Below are 14,604 nucleotides of genomic sequence, written 5' to 3' on the forward strand. Positions count from 1 at the left end.
ATAGTCTCAATTTTCTTATGAAAAGTAAATCTCAGTAGGAAACTTTCAATTTGTAGAAATTAAGATTTACCTTGAGGCAATACTTTTGACTACACAGCTCATTTTATTAATGACAAAGTATTTAACTTTATTTTTACCTGTTACATGCTGTAACAAAATATAAACTGTAAAATACTGTTTTGAAATTTAAAACGGTCTGATAGAGAAGGAGTAAGAGAATTCATTAAGAGACAAGGCTGGATATGGACACAAAAAGAGCTTCTGTTAAAGAACAATGAAGTAATTTGTGTGATATCTCACTCTTGCTGCTTAGGGATGTGCACGTTTCAAATATCCTGACAATAAAGGCCTGTGAGACACTCACAGCGCAGTTCTCTGTGCAACACTGTATCAGCTGATAAATCCCTGCCATTTGTTGTCACCAATCTGAGATGGGCCCTCACAGCTCACAGCTCTGCACAGCACAGTGTGTTTGTCCTGATGTCCAAAAGTGTCACCTGGGTGGGGAAGGACAGAGTGGCTGGCTCTCATCAGTCAGGACACAGAGCACCTATCAAGGTTCATGTATCCACAACATACATAAGAGATTACTGCTTTTTGACCACAAACTGGTCCTGTGAATTTCCCCCTGCAAAAATCAAAGTCCTGCTTGGCCTTTTTGGTGTTTTCATCTTGGGCTTGGTGCACGTGCACTACTTCCTCCTACTAAGGACATAACACTCAACTTTTTTATCAATGAGGAAAGGTACTCAGATTAAATAGAGAGTACAGGTCTGCCTGTAGTGGCTATTCCAAAAATTAAACAACTGAAATCATCAATTAAAAACCTCAAACAATGTCAGTTGATTCCAAATTTGAATAATCATGAGAATAAACAATGTGCACAGATGGTTAACCAATAGCAAAAGGAAAAATGTTTTCTTCAAAATAATGCACAGGCTCATACCTTTCTCTCAGAATTGGAAAAAAATATTCTTTGCAGACTGCCCCACAGAAATATGTGACATGCACTATTTCATGGTAGTGCAGAAGACTTCCAGTAGACTTAAAAATAAATGCAACCACTACTGTGTCAGGATGTTATCAGCAGCTGCCACCTGGTTCATCTCTCAGCTTTTCTTTACTTTTGCAATAGAAAGAACAAACTCTATCCTGAAAGTACCTGTAACTTCTACCAAAGATTTCTAGGCCTCCTACCATTACTGACCCCCATGTTTCAATCACTTGCCCACAGGTAACCTCCGAGGCAAATACCATCACCCCACTTTGCAGAGGAGAAAACTCAAGAGCAGAAAGAGCTCTCATTACAAGAAGAGTCAATGGCAAGTCTCTAATAAATGTAATCTGTTCAATTTTAGTGTTAAAATTACATGTCTGTGGTCACACTGGGAGTCCTTAACACAACAAAGAACAGAGCTAAGCCGACTTCATGTCCTGGACCCGACTACAAGCCTTGAAAACTACAACAAAGGATCTAATTGCTCAATCAAGGAGAATATTCAAGACCTAAAACTGTAATTATTGAGTTTTATAGCATGCAGAGGACTGAATGACTACAAAAATCATAGAAAGAAAAGTGTGTTTCTGTTTCAAGTATTTCGGTTAAGATTTTATTGTGCCAACATTTTTCTTATTACCAGAATCGTTACTAAAATTACAAGACCACCACAAGTGATCCCATATGATAGTTTTCTTACTTTATACTCCTTTAAAGAATTAACAGTAATTTACATGCTTCCTCTAAGAAATTAAATACTGATTTTCTAAAATTAACTCTAGGTTTTTTATTAGAAGCCCAGTGTAATGCTAACTAAAGTAAAAGGGAAGTTTTTCACGAATTCAAAGGCCATTGAATGAAACTATATATACCTACTATAAAAATAAGTAGTATTTCACTTCCCTTAGTTCTTAAGATTTTTTTACCCTCTGAGACAGAGCTGAGAATCCTGGGTTCCTCTGAGGGCCCAGAACACTTCTGCCACTTCCTTTCAGCAGCAGTTTACTAACACTTTCCCACTGCATAAACCAGAGAACTCCATTATTTCAGAATAAGAAATACATAACAGATAACTTCAAACCTCTGAATGCAGGAAGGTCACTGCAAGTCTGAATTTAAGCTCCAAACTCTAAGAGGAGATGAATTAATGGATGAATAACTGGAAATATTAAATTCACACAACTTTGCTCTTTCTTTTTAAAAAATTAGTCTTAAACAGTTTAACAGATTAATATCATCAAGGAAAAAATCTAACTGGGAATGGGAGAACTTAGGCTAAGAAACAAAACTACAAAAAACTGAAGCAGGAACACTCCTTGGAGACTTGTGCTCCAAGCAACTAGGAAGGACAAGCCACAAACCACCGTGCATACATTTCAGACAAGTGAGTCAGCTGGCCAGCAACAGGTCCTGTCCACCCCACATCCTCTACACAAGCCTGAATATCATGGACAGACTGAGCATGTGAGACAATTAAATCAACTAAAGCAGCTTAAATCCCACTGTCTGTCTATAGTGCTTGGCACCTAAGTAATTTAAGCATATTTGAAAACGTTCCTCATTGACCTACTGCACAACTATTCAGTGAGACAGAACTTGGACTGGGAGAGGAAGTTCTGTGTCTGAATGTACTTTTAATTCACTCAACGGGGACATCATTGAGATTTCACAACACAAATTTGACTACAGTTCTAAAGCATAGAAATATCGGTCAAAGCGTACCAAAGTTGTAAATTAATTTTAAAAAAGGATGACAAAGCAAATGTAGCAGCCCAACATACTAAAGTCATCATAATGTGGATTTCAGATTACATGAGAGACTACAGAATACAAAGCCAGCGTTCTCAGTTCATTAAAAACATTGCATCTTATAAAATCCTATTGTTTAGTTTGTTTAAATTGTAATTTCAGTGGAATGACAAAAAATGCATAAGTTAGCATTAATGAAACCCTGACTACTTTTAAATAACAAGCATGGGACTCCTGGAATTTGGACTTTCTTTCTCCCCTGGAGGTTTTCCAGGATCTTTCCTATCCACTCCTACATTTGAGGAAGAGCGCTTTTGTTTAGGCACGATCCTTTGGGACTGATGAACTGAAAAACATGACTTCTTGCTAACAACACCCTAACAAATCATCTTGATCCTTGACACGACCTACTGTGAGCGAGCTCTGTCTGTTTACCATTACTTTCTTTGCCCTGCTAGTCATGACAATCACATAACACACAGTCCCCACTCTCGCACCAGACTTGCAAATGCAGGAGAGGAACTCAGGGATCTTCCAGGTTTCCTGTGAAGTAAGTGACAGTTTCATAGCAAATTCAAATCATGCTATGAAATTTCTAAAAGGAGATTTCTGAGATTTCCTAATGCAAACTGCACCACAGCCTTTGCCAGAATATTGGTGAGCAGGGATTACTCAACTGGAGCTCAGTTTCAGGAGGTGTCAGCTCCTACTGCTTTCTTTAGATACATCATTCCTTACTTCAATCTGCATGAGTAATGACTGGAAACCCAGCTGCTAAACCAGCTAGTCCATCTGTTACCCCGTTAATAAATGTATAATTATGTTCACTCTCACTAAAGAGCTCATGATTCACTGGGATTGTCTTTTTGGGAAACATCTACTGAAGTATATTAGGTGCACGTACGTATGTGGCCGTGGATCCTATCTTTAGTACACAGACATATTATTTAGTGTCTTCTTGGTATCTCTTCTGCTTGATGAAAACATGAACCTGATCCTCGAGGAGCAAGTTTTCAGCTGAGGCTGCTCTAGAAAGTTTAATCACATCTAAAGCCAGGGGACCATAAGAAATCTCAGTGTAATTCCAAGATTTTTGTCAGTGACAAAATCTGACCTTTCAGTACCTCCTCACTATGATGCTTCTTGTTCAAAACACAAATAATTCCAGGCAGAGTATGGCTGATACTGGCCTAAAAATACACAAGTTAGATATGAAAACACATGACATGGCTGCTTGCCCTACTGTAACCAAAGAGACATTTCTCAAACAATGTACAAAGGTTTTAAAGGGTGTAAAATGTCGAAATTTTTTCCTCTAGTACAGTTAGGGGTCACTGCTAGGATAACAATCCTGGATTTCTGCTATCTTGTTTCACAAAAAGAAAGGACTGATTCTGCATTTCCAACCATTTGCTTATCCAAAGTTAATGAAACAAAATTTCTTTCCTCTTTTCATTTGGTGAAACAAGTCAATGATTTCCACTGCAGGAAACATTGGGTTCTGTTCCTCATAGGCCTTGGTGTGAAACATCCATATGAATAAATCTCTTTTACGTGGGAACTGATGATTTGGTTCTTAAATCATAATTTCATTGTTCCAGTCATACAACACTCAAAGCAAAAAGAGAGTATCTGCCAAGGGGCCACCAGATCAAGGACTGTCACTGCATTAAAACAACCATGAACCAGAGCAAATAATGAAGCCAAATAATTCAATTCATCAAACTCTGCCAAACTCTGCCACGACCACGTGACAGGAGATGCCAATAAACTCAACGGGTTTTTCTTTACACTCAAGCATCAGGTAAATCAGTCTCAAGCTCCTCTACAAAGGTCAGTGGTCAAGAGCTGTGGGGGGCAGGCAGCACTGCTTGGCTACGTAGGTGCCTTATTCCAAGAAATCTTGGCATCTGACTGAGAGACTTTCCATTATTTTAGACAGTAAATAACAATATAAATTTATAAAATTGTCCCCTGATTGAAGTTAACAGTCAAAAAATCATTTTCTGAGTTGATCTTTTTTTTAACAGGATGAAGTTTGGTCAAGCAGAATAAAACAAGACTTCCAGGAAGCTAGAGCTAAGGAACAGTTTCTCCTTAAAGAAAGCCAGGAAAGCCTTGTCAGTTAAAAACTGTTGTCAAAACTGAATTCTCAAAGTGATCTGATAAATGGATAATCTGAAATTACACAAATTTCTTTATAGGAAAAGATAAAGTAGATATTTGTTTCTGAGATGTCATTTCAAGTCTGTGAAGAATGATCTTACCCTCCTGAAACTCCCTCAGGTCCCAAAATCTTTTCCACTCAGGTTTGCAAATACTTTAAGACTTAAATGCAATACTTAAATAAAAATATATATATATTCAACAGCTTTCTTAATAAATATTCAAGATCCCTAACAAATATTCAGCAGTTTTATTTCTCCATTTAGACTCAAAGTCATCTTAGTGGGAAATCTAACCACGCCAGCCATGCATTCATGTTCTTTCTTCAGTCCATCCTGTTTCTTTTACAACCAGAGGTTTATGAGTCCACATAAACTGTCATCATTTATTTAAAAAGCCTCTGGCTATTGTTGAATAGCTGTCTGAACTGCAAACACAAGATATTCTCAATATTTTCTACCCAGCACGGGTGAAACAAAACTTGAGACCATTAGAGTGGGTCACAAGTGGAGTTGCATTTATATAATTTTGCTGGGATATTGGTAAATGCTGCATTATTTCTACAGATAATATTGCCCTAGCAGATGTTACCATAGGAAGATTAAATGTATATATAGTCTTTGTAAGATTCCCTTTATGGATATTCTAGATGGTTCTACACAATTTACAATATTCTAGACAAGTAAAGGGTCGAGAATTTCAAGCACTGCCTTCATTTGTTCATATATAATCACTATGGAAACAGGTTTGAGAAGTGACACATTTAAGCCCATTAAAGTTGGCAAAAAATTATTACTTACAATTTACGTTATTTACCCATGTATTAAATACTGATGAAGATTATTGTGAAACCTGAGCATTATAATGATCAATATTCTTTTCTACCACAGTATGAAAGCATTGGGCACGATCATCAAATCGGTTTGCACAGTAACATTTCGTTTACTGCTTTAAATTGAACTGCACTAACCTTTAAATCAGTTTTGACAGGCTTTTTTTGTGAACGTCGCTGTACTGCGACCTGCAGTGTATCACAGCACTGCGCTTTCGGCAGCGCCCCAAGGACCACCCAGCCCGCCTCCTAGAAATACTCCCCAATACTCCTTCATCCCTTCCAGGAATGATGCACCCGTAGCGCCCCGGGACAAGCCTGCACGATTCAGCCCCGGGCCCGCGGGCCTGCACCGCCGGGTCCGAGCGGGGCGGGGGTGAGGGGAGCCCTCAGAGGCGCCTCCATCTTCCCCCCATCACCTCACGGCCCCTCTGCGCGCTCCCAGCACTGGCCCCTCACGACAAATCCGGCCCCGGCCGCAGGAGCGCGGGGGGGAGCGCCCGGGTTGTGTTTCGCCTGTCCGGGAGGAGGGGGCGGCGGGAGCCATTTCTGTGAGTGGGGCCAACCCGCGCCCCTGGAGCGCGGCCGCCTCCCCCCGTCCTAGGACGTTGCTCTTTTCACTCCTCTGTCATCCCTTTACTCTGGGGCTTTAAAAAGAAACAGACACGGTGGGAAAAATATAGCCATGAAAAGGCGCCGCTGTGCCGGCCCAGCCGCTGCCGCAGGGCCGGCCGGTGCCCCTCACCCGGCCAGGCCCGGCCACCATCTCCCCTTCCCGCCCCGCGCTGCAGCAGGGCCGGGCCGGGAAACCCCGTGCACGCGGTGAGGGGGGCAGGGAGGGAGGAAGGAGTGAGGCGTCGTCACGCACTCAATGGTGCAATATCCTTCCGCGCTCCGAGAGAAAAAGAAGTCCCATGCTCGCCGTGACCTATTGGCCCCGAGCGGCTCAGGCACGACCTTCGGAGTAACCCAAACGGTTGCGTGACGGGAATACCTTGGGAAAGGGGGCTCATTCCGGGGGGATTCGTGCTTTTTCGCCAGTGGCATGCGGTGTATATCCATGCGCAGAGCGGAGCGCAACGAGTCCGGCGACGGGGCGGGTATATAAGGCGGGCGCCGGGGAGCGCTTGCCTTTTCAGTTGAGGACAGAGCTGGTGATCGGAACATGTCAGGGGGCTCCGCGGATTATAGCAGGTATGGCGGGGGGGCCCAGGCCCTTTCCTCCTGCAGGGGCTCCGTGGGTCGTGCGGAGGCGGCCGGGTAGAGGCGAAGGGGGGTGGATGTGGGCGTTGGGGCGCGCTGAGGGGAGGCCGGCGCTGCGGTCGCTTAGCCCTGCGCCGCGGCCCCTCCCGTTCTAGACGTTTCTGTCCCGGCGCTTCCCTTGCTCGCGACTCAGCGGCGGGTTAGCTCTATTTCTCCAGGCTCGCTTTTCCTTACTGTTTTTTTTTTTTTTAGCCATCCCCTTGCGCCTGAATACAGATTTTTTTTTTTTAAATTTAAACCGTAGACAACTGAGTTGCGGCTGAAATGTTTTAACGCCTCCACGAGGATTATTTTCGTTTGACATTCTGCTCCTCCCCCCGCGCCGATGGTTCGCCCCAGGTTGTGGGGCCGCGCTGGGGGCATGATCATTGTGTTTTGGGGGGGGCCCCCCCGGGCCATCGCCCGGCGCCGTCCGCCCGCAGCGCCCGGTTTGCGCAATCCCAGGGGTGGAGCTCTCGCGAGAGTTCCCCGGCGGGGCGGGGCGGGGGGATCCGCAGCGGCGCCGGGAGCGCGCCCGCCCCTTCACCCCCCTTCTGCCGCGGGAGCGCGCGCCCATTCCCCGCCGCGTCGGGACCCGGCCCCGGGAGCTGGGAACGCCCGAGCCGGGGTGGGGGGAGGGGGGTAGGAGTTTGCCCGTTGGCAAAATCCCAGAGCACCTGCTGGAATGATCCGTCACAGGTCCCGCGGCGCTGGCAGCCGAGGTGCCGGCGCGCTCCCGGGCGCTGGTTGTTCCGTACTAACAGCGTGTTCTGTTCATTGGCAGAGACCATGGCGGCCCAGAGGGAATGGAGCCCGATGGTGTCATCGAGGTGAGCACCTGTGAACCGACTTGAGAATTTAGTCGCTGGTGAAGATGGGTGTTGTGTTTAATATTTTCCTTTTTTTTTTTCCATTACAGAGCAATTGGAATGAGATTGTTGACAATTTTGATGATATGAATTTAAAAGAATCCCTTCTAAGGGGCATTTATGCTTATGGTTTCGAGAAGCCTTCAGCTATTCAGCAGAGAGCTATCATTCCATGCATTAAAGGTATGTAGGCAATTCGTTGATTATCAACATGGAATATTTAGAAAAGCATTGTAAAATGCATACATTGCTTCATTAGTGTGCAGTGATACTTATCTTCAATCTTAAAAAGTGATATGATGGTACACCATCTTTCGGGACTGACCTGAAATGGAGAGAACTTTATAGTACTGATCACTTGATTCAAAGGGAATTAAATAAAACTAAAAACCATGAATGACCTCTGGGAGCAGTAAATGTGTATCCTACTTTTTTTAGGGTATGATGTGATTGCTCAAGCTCAGTCAGGTACTGGCAAGACAGCCACATTTGCTATTTCCATCCTGCAGCAGTTGGAGATTGATCTCAAGGAGTCCCAGGCACTAGTACTGGCCCCTACCAGAGAACTGGCTCAACAGGTATTGATAGTGTAGTTTAAAAAAATAAATGCTTGTGTGTTGCATAGGTTTCAGGTTTCACAACTGTGAGACAACAAATAGACTTCTCAAGGGGCTGTAATTAATATCCATTCAGAACCCCTTTTGTGTGAAGTAATGGGGGATACAAGCTGGCTTCTGTCCCACAGGTTCTCTGCCTGCTTGAAAAGCTGAGTTAATGCCCATGGAGGGTGTGCTGGGGCAAAGGTACAGAAGCCACCTTCTGTGCTGGATGTGGTTAAGGTGTGGCAGCATCTCTAGCAGAAAACCAGCTTGAAAGCACAGTGTTCTGAGTGGAAACAAAATTTACTGGTTTTGGAAGCTATTTGAACCTGAGTGCAGTTGTGCAACATGAAAACTGCAGTGCACGTGTGGTCACTTAGATTTTTTTTTTTTTATGTCTTTGTTTGTTTTCTTGACAATGTAATTGCATGTCTGCTTAACCTTCAAGGCTTGGTACTTTGTAAAGCTAAGTGAATGTCTCTTCACAAAACTTACAGAATACTTAAATTTTTAGGGTGAGAGTATTTGTAATGTGGGGTCTTGAAATGTTAAACCCAACTTGAAATAGAAAACATCATTTTCAAGTAGAATATACTAAAATGCCAGTGCTGTAGTGACAGTTCTTCAAGGTAAAGCTAAACATAACTAAATCAGACAGAAAAGAGTCTAAAAATTCGGTGGAACAAGAGCCTCTGATCAGAAGGTTAAGCCTTTGTTCTATTCTGAAGCCATTGGTGAGGTGGGAGTTGTTTTGAAGCCTGTGGTGCACTCACAGCTCACAGAATAGTACAAGTGCTTAATGCAGGCCTGAGCAGCTGAGAGCTTGGGCTCACTTTGGGAGGCCCTGCCTTCAGCTTAGTAATTGATTCATGGTAGTCACTCTTCCGGCAAGCTCAAGTAGTAAGGACAAAAATGTAACTTAAAGTGCCTCTCTGACTTAAGGTTAATGGTAAATAATGTGCAGTTAGGCAAAGTCATTTTAACAACAGTCTCTTCTAAGAGCTGTGTAGTCTTTGTTTGCTGTCCTGGCTTCCAAAGTCCATAAATGCCAGTGATGATGGGCCTTAATCTTTATTCTACCAGGAACTACTAATGGAAGGTTCTATTTTAGATTCAGAAGGTAATCCTGGCCCTTGGAGACTACATGGGAGCAACATGCCATGCTTGTATTGGTGGCACAAATGTGCGCAATGAAATGCAGAAACTCCAGGCTGAGGCTCCACATATCGTGGTCGGAACTCCAGGGCGTGTGTTTGACATGTTAAACAGGCGCTACCTTTGTAAGTATGAACTCAGTCGTGCTCTTAAATAAATTCCCAGTATAAATCTCGTACCCAGTAAGAGCTTTTGCTGGAAAGGGTAGTACTAAAGGAGAATGATATTCAGAAAGGACTTGGTGTGTTTCTGAAACCTCATGAGATGCTGCTTTGTTTTTTTCCAATAGCGCCTAAATGGATCAAAATGTTTGTTCTGGATGAAGCTGATGAAATGTTGAGCCGTGGATTTAAGGATCAAATTTATGAGATCTTTCAAAAACTTAGCACAAACATCCAGGTAAAAAGCTTTTACATGGTTAAATTGATGGATGCAGATTTGATTACAGTGTGGCTGAGAACTGAATTGTAGACATTGGTGTCCTGGGTACGTGCTAACACAGAGTAATGTGTTCCAGGTTGTGCTGCTGTCAGCTACAATGCCAATGGATGTGTTGGAAGTGACCAAAAAGTTCATGAGAGATCCCATCCGTATCTTAGTAAAGAAGGAAGAACTGACTCTGGAGGGTATCAAGCAGTTCTACATTAATGTTGAGAGAGAGGTTGGTATCAGTTGTACTTGCTCTGACAGGACAGCTTAATCTCTTACCTTCTTGTTAAAGCACTGTACTAAAATTGCAGGAATCAAGGCTGAGCTTTGGTTTCTGCAATAATGCTAGTAGAGTACATGCAAGAAGAAGAAAAATTCAGCACTGGATCGAAAAGACTAGGGTGGACCTCTTTCTTAATGTCCAGTGTCCTGTGTCTTAAGATTTGGTGCAACAGTTGATGCAAAAATATGACTTAGTCTCTTCGTTCCAACTTTCCAGATCATACTGTGTGTGAGAGGATGCTTCATTAGTTGTTGTATTGGAGTTTTATTCCTTGTTTGGGGCTCTTATGTATGAGCTGTCCACGGCATGATGCATTTCCTTATCTTGTTTCTTTTCAGGAATGGAAGCTGGATACTCTCTGTGATCTGTATGAGACACTGACCATTACACAGGCTGTTATTTTCCTGAATACAAGGAGAAAAGTAGACTGGCTTACAGAGAAAATGCATGCCAGGGACTTCACAGTCTCAGCTCTGGTAGGAATTGATACTTCCCCATCACTTCTGAAATGTCCTGTATGTACTGGGAAAGAAATGGTAATGAGGGGTATTAGAATGAGAAGCAGGAAAGTTATAATATAGCTGTGCAGTGCTGTATTATCGTTCCCCCTGCTTAAAGTAAAGTGTTTCCTTTCTATCCCTACCTGCTTCGTTCCCACGGCAGGTAGGGACGCTGGGTTTCACACATATGGCTGTTTCTTAGAGGATGTTCCAGTCTGGAGCATTGGAACTGTACTAACTGCAACTGTTCTTTAAATTCTCCAGCATGGTGACATGGACCAGAAGGAACGAGATGTTATCATGAGAGAGTTTAGATCAGGGTCAAGCCGTGTCCTGATCACCACTGACTTGCTGGTGAGTGTTACCTTACACTGAACATGTTCCTGTTATAACCTGGTGCCAAAAGCTTCATAAGTCAGTGATGGCTCTTGTAGCCTGAACTGTTGGGAGCCTTTTGGAAGAGCAAAGACCACGACTCCACTATGGACTGCACAGTTGTAGTTCATAACTAACAATGTGGCTGACAAAAAAACCAGGATAGATAAATTTTTAGGAAGCCTGTGACTTACATTAATGGCTCTGTGTCGCTTTCCAGGCTCGTGGCATTGATGTGCAGCAAGTGTCTCTGGTTATCAATTATGACCTGCCGACCAATCGTGAGAACTACATTCACAGGTCAGTGGCTCTGCCCACCAGTTGGTGTGCTCTGCTGAATGTCACAGCAAAGGCACAGACCCTCGCCTGTTCTTCCCTGTAGTCCTTGTCAAAACCAGGAGGTGTTACTCATCCATGCATACAGTAACTGCTCAAAAGCCAGCAGGAAATAAAGCCAGTTGTGGATGGGCTTTAGAAAAGCCTTGCATTTGCACAGCTGTGATTCTGGAAAAAGGGAGGAGCAGGACTTTAAACAATAAAACAAAGCAGTGGGAAAACTTAGATGTTTAAGAAGTTTGGTAATGGCTGATCATTTTTGAAGATGTGGGGAAAATGCCAGCTACTGAACTGCCTTTTGTCACATAGGCTGCGATGAGTGATGGCAAAGCCATTACTGGCACATCATTGACAGCAGCATCAGCTTAATTTGGGGTCCTGGCTGGTCTTGAGTTTGTTGCTGCTCAGGGACCAGACAGACCTTGCTACTCAGAGGGCTGCCTTCACTTGTGGAGGTCCAGCTGTGTTCCTGTTGTGTGTGCCATGTTTGCTCTCGGTGGCTCCTCAGTGGGATTCTTTCCTCTGTGGTGTGTCTTCTGGTAGCAGTTTGTTCCCCTAGGTTTAGTTAACTGCTTCTAGTGACTGTCCCTAAATTAAGTAAACTGTGCTTTGTTACTTGATGTAAAAAAATACAGGAGTCGATAGCAGCAGTTGATGACACAAGATGGTGCTCAGAACCGACGTTGACGTAATTTAGGACGTGGATTCGTAAGCGGCACAGTTTGAATAAAGAGCGAGTTGGTATTTATTTATTTCTTTTGTCATGATTACCCCCTAAGTTTTGTGAGCCATTTCTGTGTGTTAAGCTCTCAAGCTCTCGCTGGCAAGGTGCTTTACTGTGCAGTCTGTAGGAAGGTAGAGCTGATGATGGTGGGTGTAACTAAACAGTACTCACTGATGTGTTAGTGACCAATGTGGGCTTACACAAAAGTGTTGGACTTAAATTTTGCTTTTTAAAAAAACAACAAATCCTAAGTTTTCCCACTGGAAACAGGTTGAACTAAACTTCTGGAGTTCAGTGTGCTGTTCTATATGTTACTGGATGTAATTGGATTTAGTAACAGTCTGATTGTTCAACAACGGCCTGTCTTCTGTGTGCCCTGTGCTTGGGATTGGATGCATGAGGGGTGGCTGTGCAGTTGAACAGAGGGGCGAGAGACTGACCCAGGACATTAAATAAAGATCTTACTTTACAGCCTAAGAGTAACTGTGTCTGCCCTGCTGCCATTATGGGATGGACCTTCTGCTATGCTGCTGGCAACAACTGCTGGTTTTTCCTGACCAGAGGTGACTTTGGTGGCAGCTGGTCCTGTAAAGGCAGCCTAGGCTGGCCAGTGGCAGATGAGAGCAGCAGTTTGTGAGTGGCTCTTGCAAACGTGTAAAGCAGGTTGGAGTGGTTAACTTGGATGTAAATGTGCTTTCTTTTTGTGCAGAATTGGTCGGGGTGGCCGGTTTGGCAGAAAAGGTGTGGCTATCAATTTTGTCACTGAAGAGGACAAGCGGATCCTGCGAGACATTGAGACTTTCTACAATACTACAGTGGAGGAGATGCCGATGAATGTGGCTGATCTCATTTAGTCCCCGGGATGAGGTGGTTGTGAATCCAGTGCTCGCTGTTGCTGAATAGGCGATTCACAACGCGCATTGTGCTTCTTTCTTTGGGGATATATTGAATCTTGTCTCAATGCTCATTACGGATCAGAAATACAGATTTTTGATAAGAGAAGCGACTTTGTGTCGTGAGCTCTTGTGGGGAAAGCCATTGGCTTTGTCCACTTTAGGGTTAGACTGTTGGGGTTGGGTGGAAAGTCATGGGGTCTGTAAATTTTTTCTTTATTAGAAATTTATTTCCTAGTTCCATAGAAGTGGTTGTATTAGATGTTCTTTATCATTTAATAATTTACTTATGGACTAAAAGATATAAGTGCTGTATAAAGTCAGCCAATTATGTTAAACTAGCCTACCTTCCTTTATTGTATGTACTTACACCTCAGATTAAATTGGAAAGGCCTTTCAAAATCTCTAAACTTTTATAAGAGCATTAAAATGCATTTTTGTTTCATATGTATTTATTCAATAAAGTATTTAATTAGTGGTAAGTGTGATTTGGACCCTGTTGCTAAGCCCCAGCAAGCAAGCAATCATACTATTGTCTTAGTTAGGGTTAAACCCAGTAAAATTTGCCATATTGCACATGTCTTAATGAAGTTTGAATGTTCAATAAAATACTTCTATATTCACTTAAACTGTAAATAGTTGCTTCTTGGGTAGAGGGGTCTCACTTAGAAGGGTGCCAGCAGCCTGGGCTGTCTCAGGGTGGGAGCTGAAGGTGACAGGGCCCAGCAGGCAGCTTTGTCATTAATTTGCAGGGGTGTTTCTGGACTAGTACTGGGTGAGCTCCAAGTGCCAGAGGCTGTCCCTGTGTGACACAGCTCAGGGGTGCTGGACAAGTGTCCTTGACACTGAAACACCCTTTCATCAGTGTAGAAAATGGCTCCCTTAATAATCAGTGCTGGTTGATAAAACTCCCTGCACTGCAGCATTTTAGCTTCATTCCTGTACAAAGGCTTTTTTTAACTGCATTCAGGAAGGTGGAACAGGTGTTCAAAGCATCTCTGAAAGGAAATGTCCCAAAGCTGCTTGACCACCACAGAGCTGTGTTTATCCAAGTCACAGCTTTAAAACTGGGTTTGTGAGCAAGAACAGTAATGCTCAGGCAGTCTAAGTAACATCTTTTGAACGTGACCTGCCCTTCAGATTTTTTCTTATGTAGCTTGAGTGAAGTAAAAGTTGCAACATGCTTACTAGAAAGCTATTTTTGCAACATTTAATACTAAAGCATCAGATATAAGATAAGAGGTGATGTGGAATCTGTTCCTTCAGGAGCTGAGTTCAGTCTGAAGCCAAGTTCAATAGCCATGTGATCATTTTGCTACGTCAATTCATTCAAAACCAAGAGGGGCTGCAATGAATAACTCCTCTTCCTTTCTCTGCTTGCAGCTGATTATGTGTCTATGCACATTTTTTGATGACTTTACCTTTCCAAGTGTAAGTGCAACACAGAAGCATTAC

At 43.2% G+C, this 14,604-nt stretch overlaps 1 protein-coding gene and 3 non-coding genes across 4 annotated transcripts; all 4 read left to right on the forward strand.

Annotated features, from left to right (window-relative positions):
* The first annotated feature begins 6,827 nt into the window (after nt 1-6,827).
* EIF4A2 (eukaryotic translation initiation factor 4A2) lies at nt 6,828-13,778 on the forward strand. Its single transcript, XM_027712909.2, has 11 exons — nt 6,828-6,938; nt 7,771-7,816; nt 7,906-8,038; nt 8,294-8,433; nt 9,566-9,734; nt 9,899-10,008; nt 10,127-10,270; nt 10,660-10,797; nt 11,086-11,175; nt 11,417-11,496; nt 12,966-13,778. The coding sequence occupies exons 1-11, from the start codon at nt 6,910-6,912 to the stop codon at nt 13,108-13,110; spliced, it is 1,224 nt and encodes a 407-aa protein (XP_027568710.1). The 5' UTR covers nt 6,828-6,909; the 3' UTR covers nt 13,111-13,778.
* LOC113983615 lies at nt 8,145-8,215 on the forward strand. The gene has a single exon (XR_003539151.1). It is a non-coding gene; the product is annotated as a small nucleolar RNA SNORD2 (small nucleolar RNA).
* LOC113983614 lies at nt 10,316-10,495 on the forward strand. The gene has a single exon (XR_003539150.1). It is a non-coding gene; the product is annotated as a small nucleolar RNA SNORA81 (small nucleolar RNA).
* LOC113983611 lies at nt 10,881-11,008 on the forward strand. The gene has a single exon (XR_003539147.1). It is a non-coding gene; the product is annotated as a small nucleolar RNA SNORA63 (small nucleolar RNA).
* Nucleotides 13,779-14,604: the final 826 nt, after the last annotated feature.

Source organism: Pipra filicauda, unplaced genomic scaffold (assembly GCF_003945595.2).
Source record: "Pipra filicauda isolate LSUMZ 115617 unplaced genomic scaffold, ASM394559v2 scaffold98_size3848907_pilon, whole genome shotgun sequence".
Classification (NCBI taxonomy): domain Eukaryota; kingdom Metazoa; phylum Chordata; class Aves; order Passeriformes; family Pipridae; genus Pipra; species Pipra filicauda.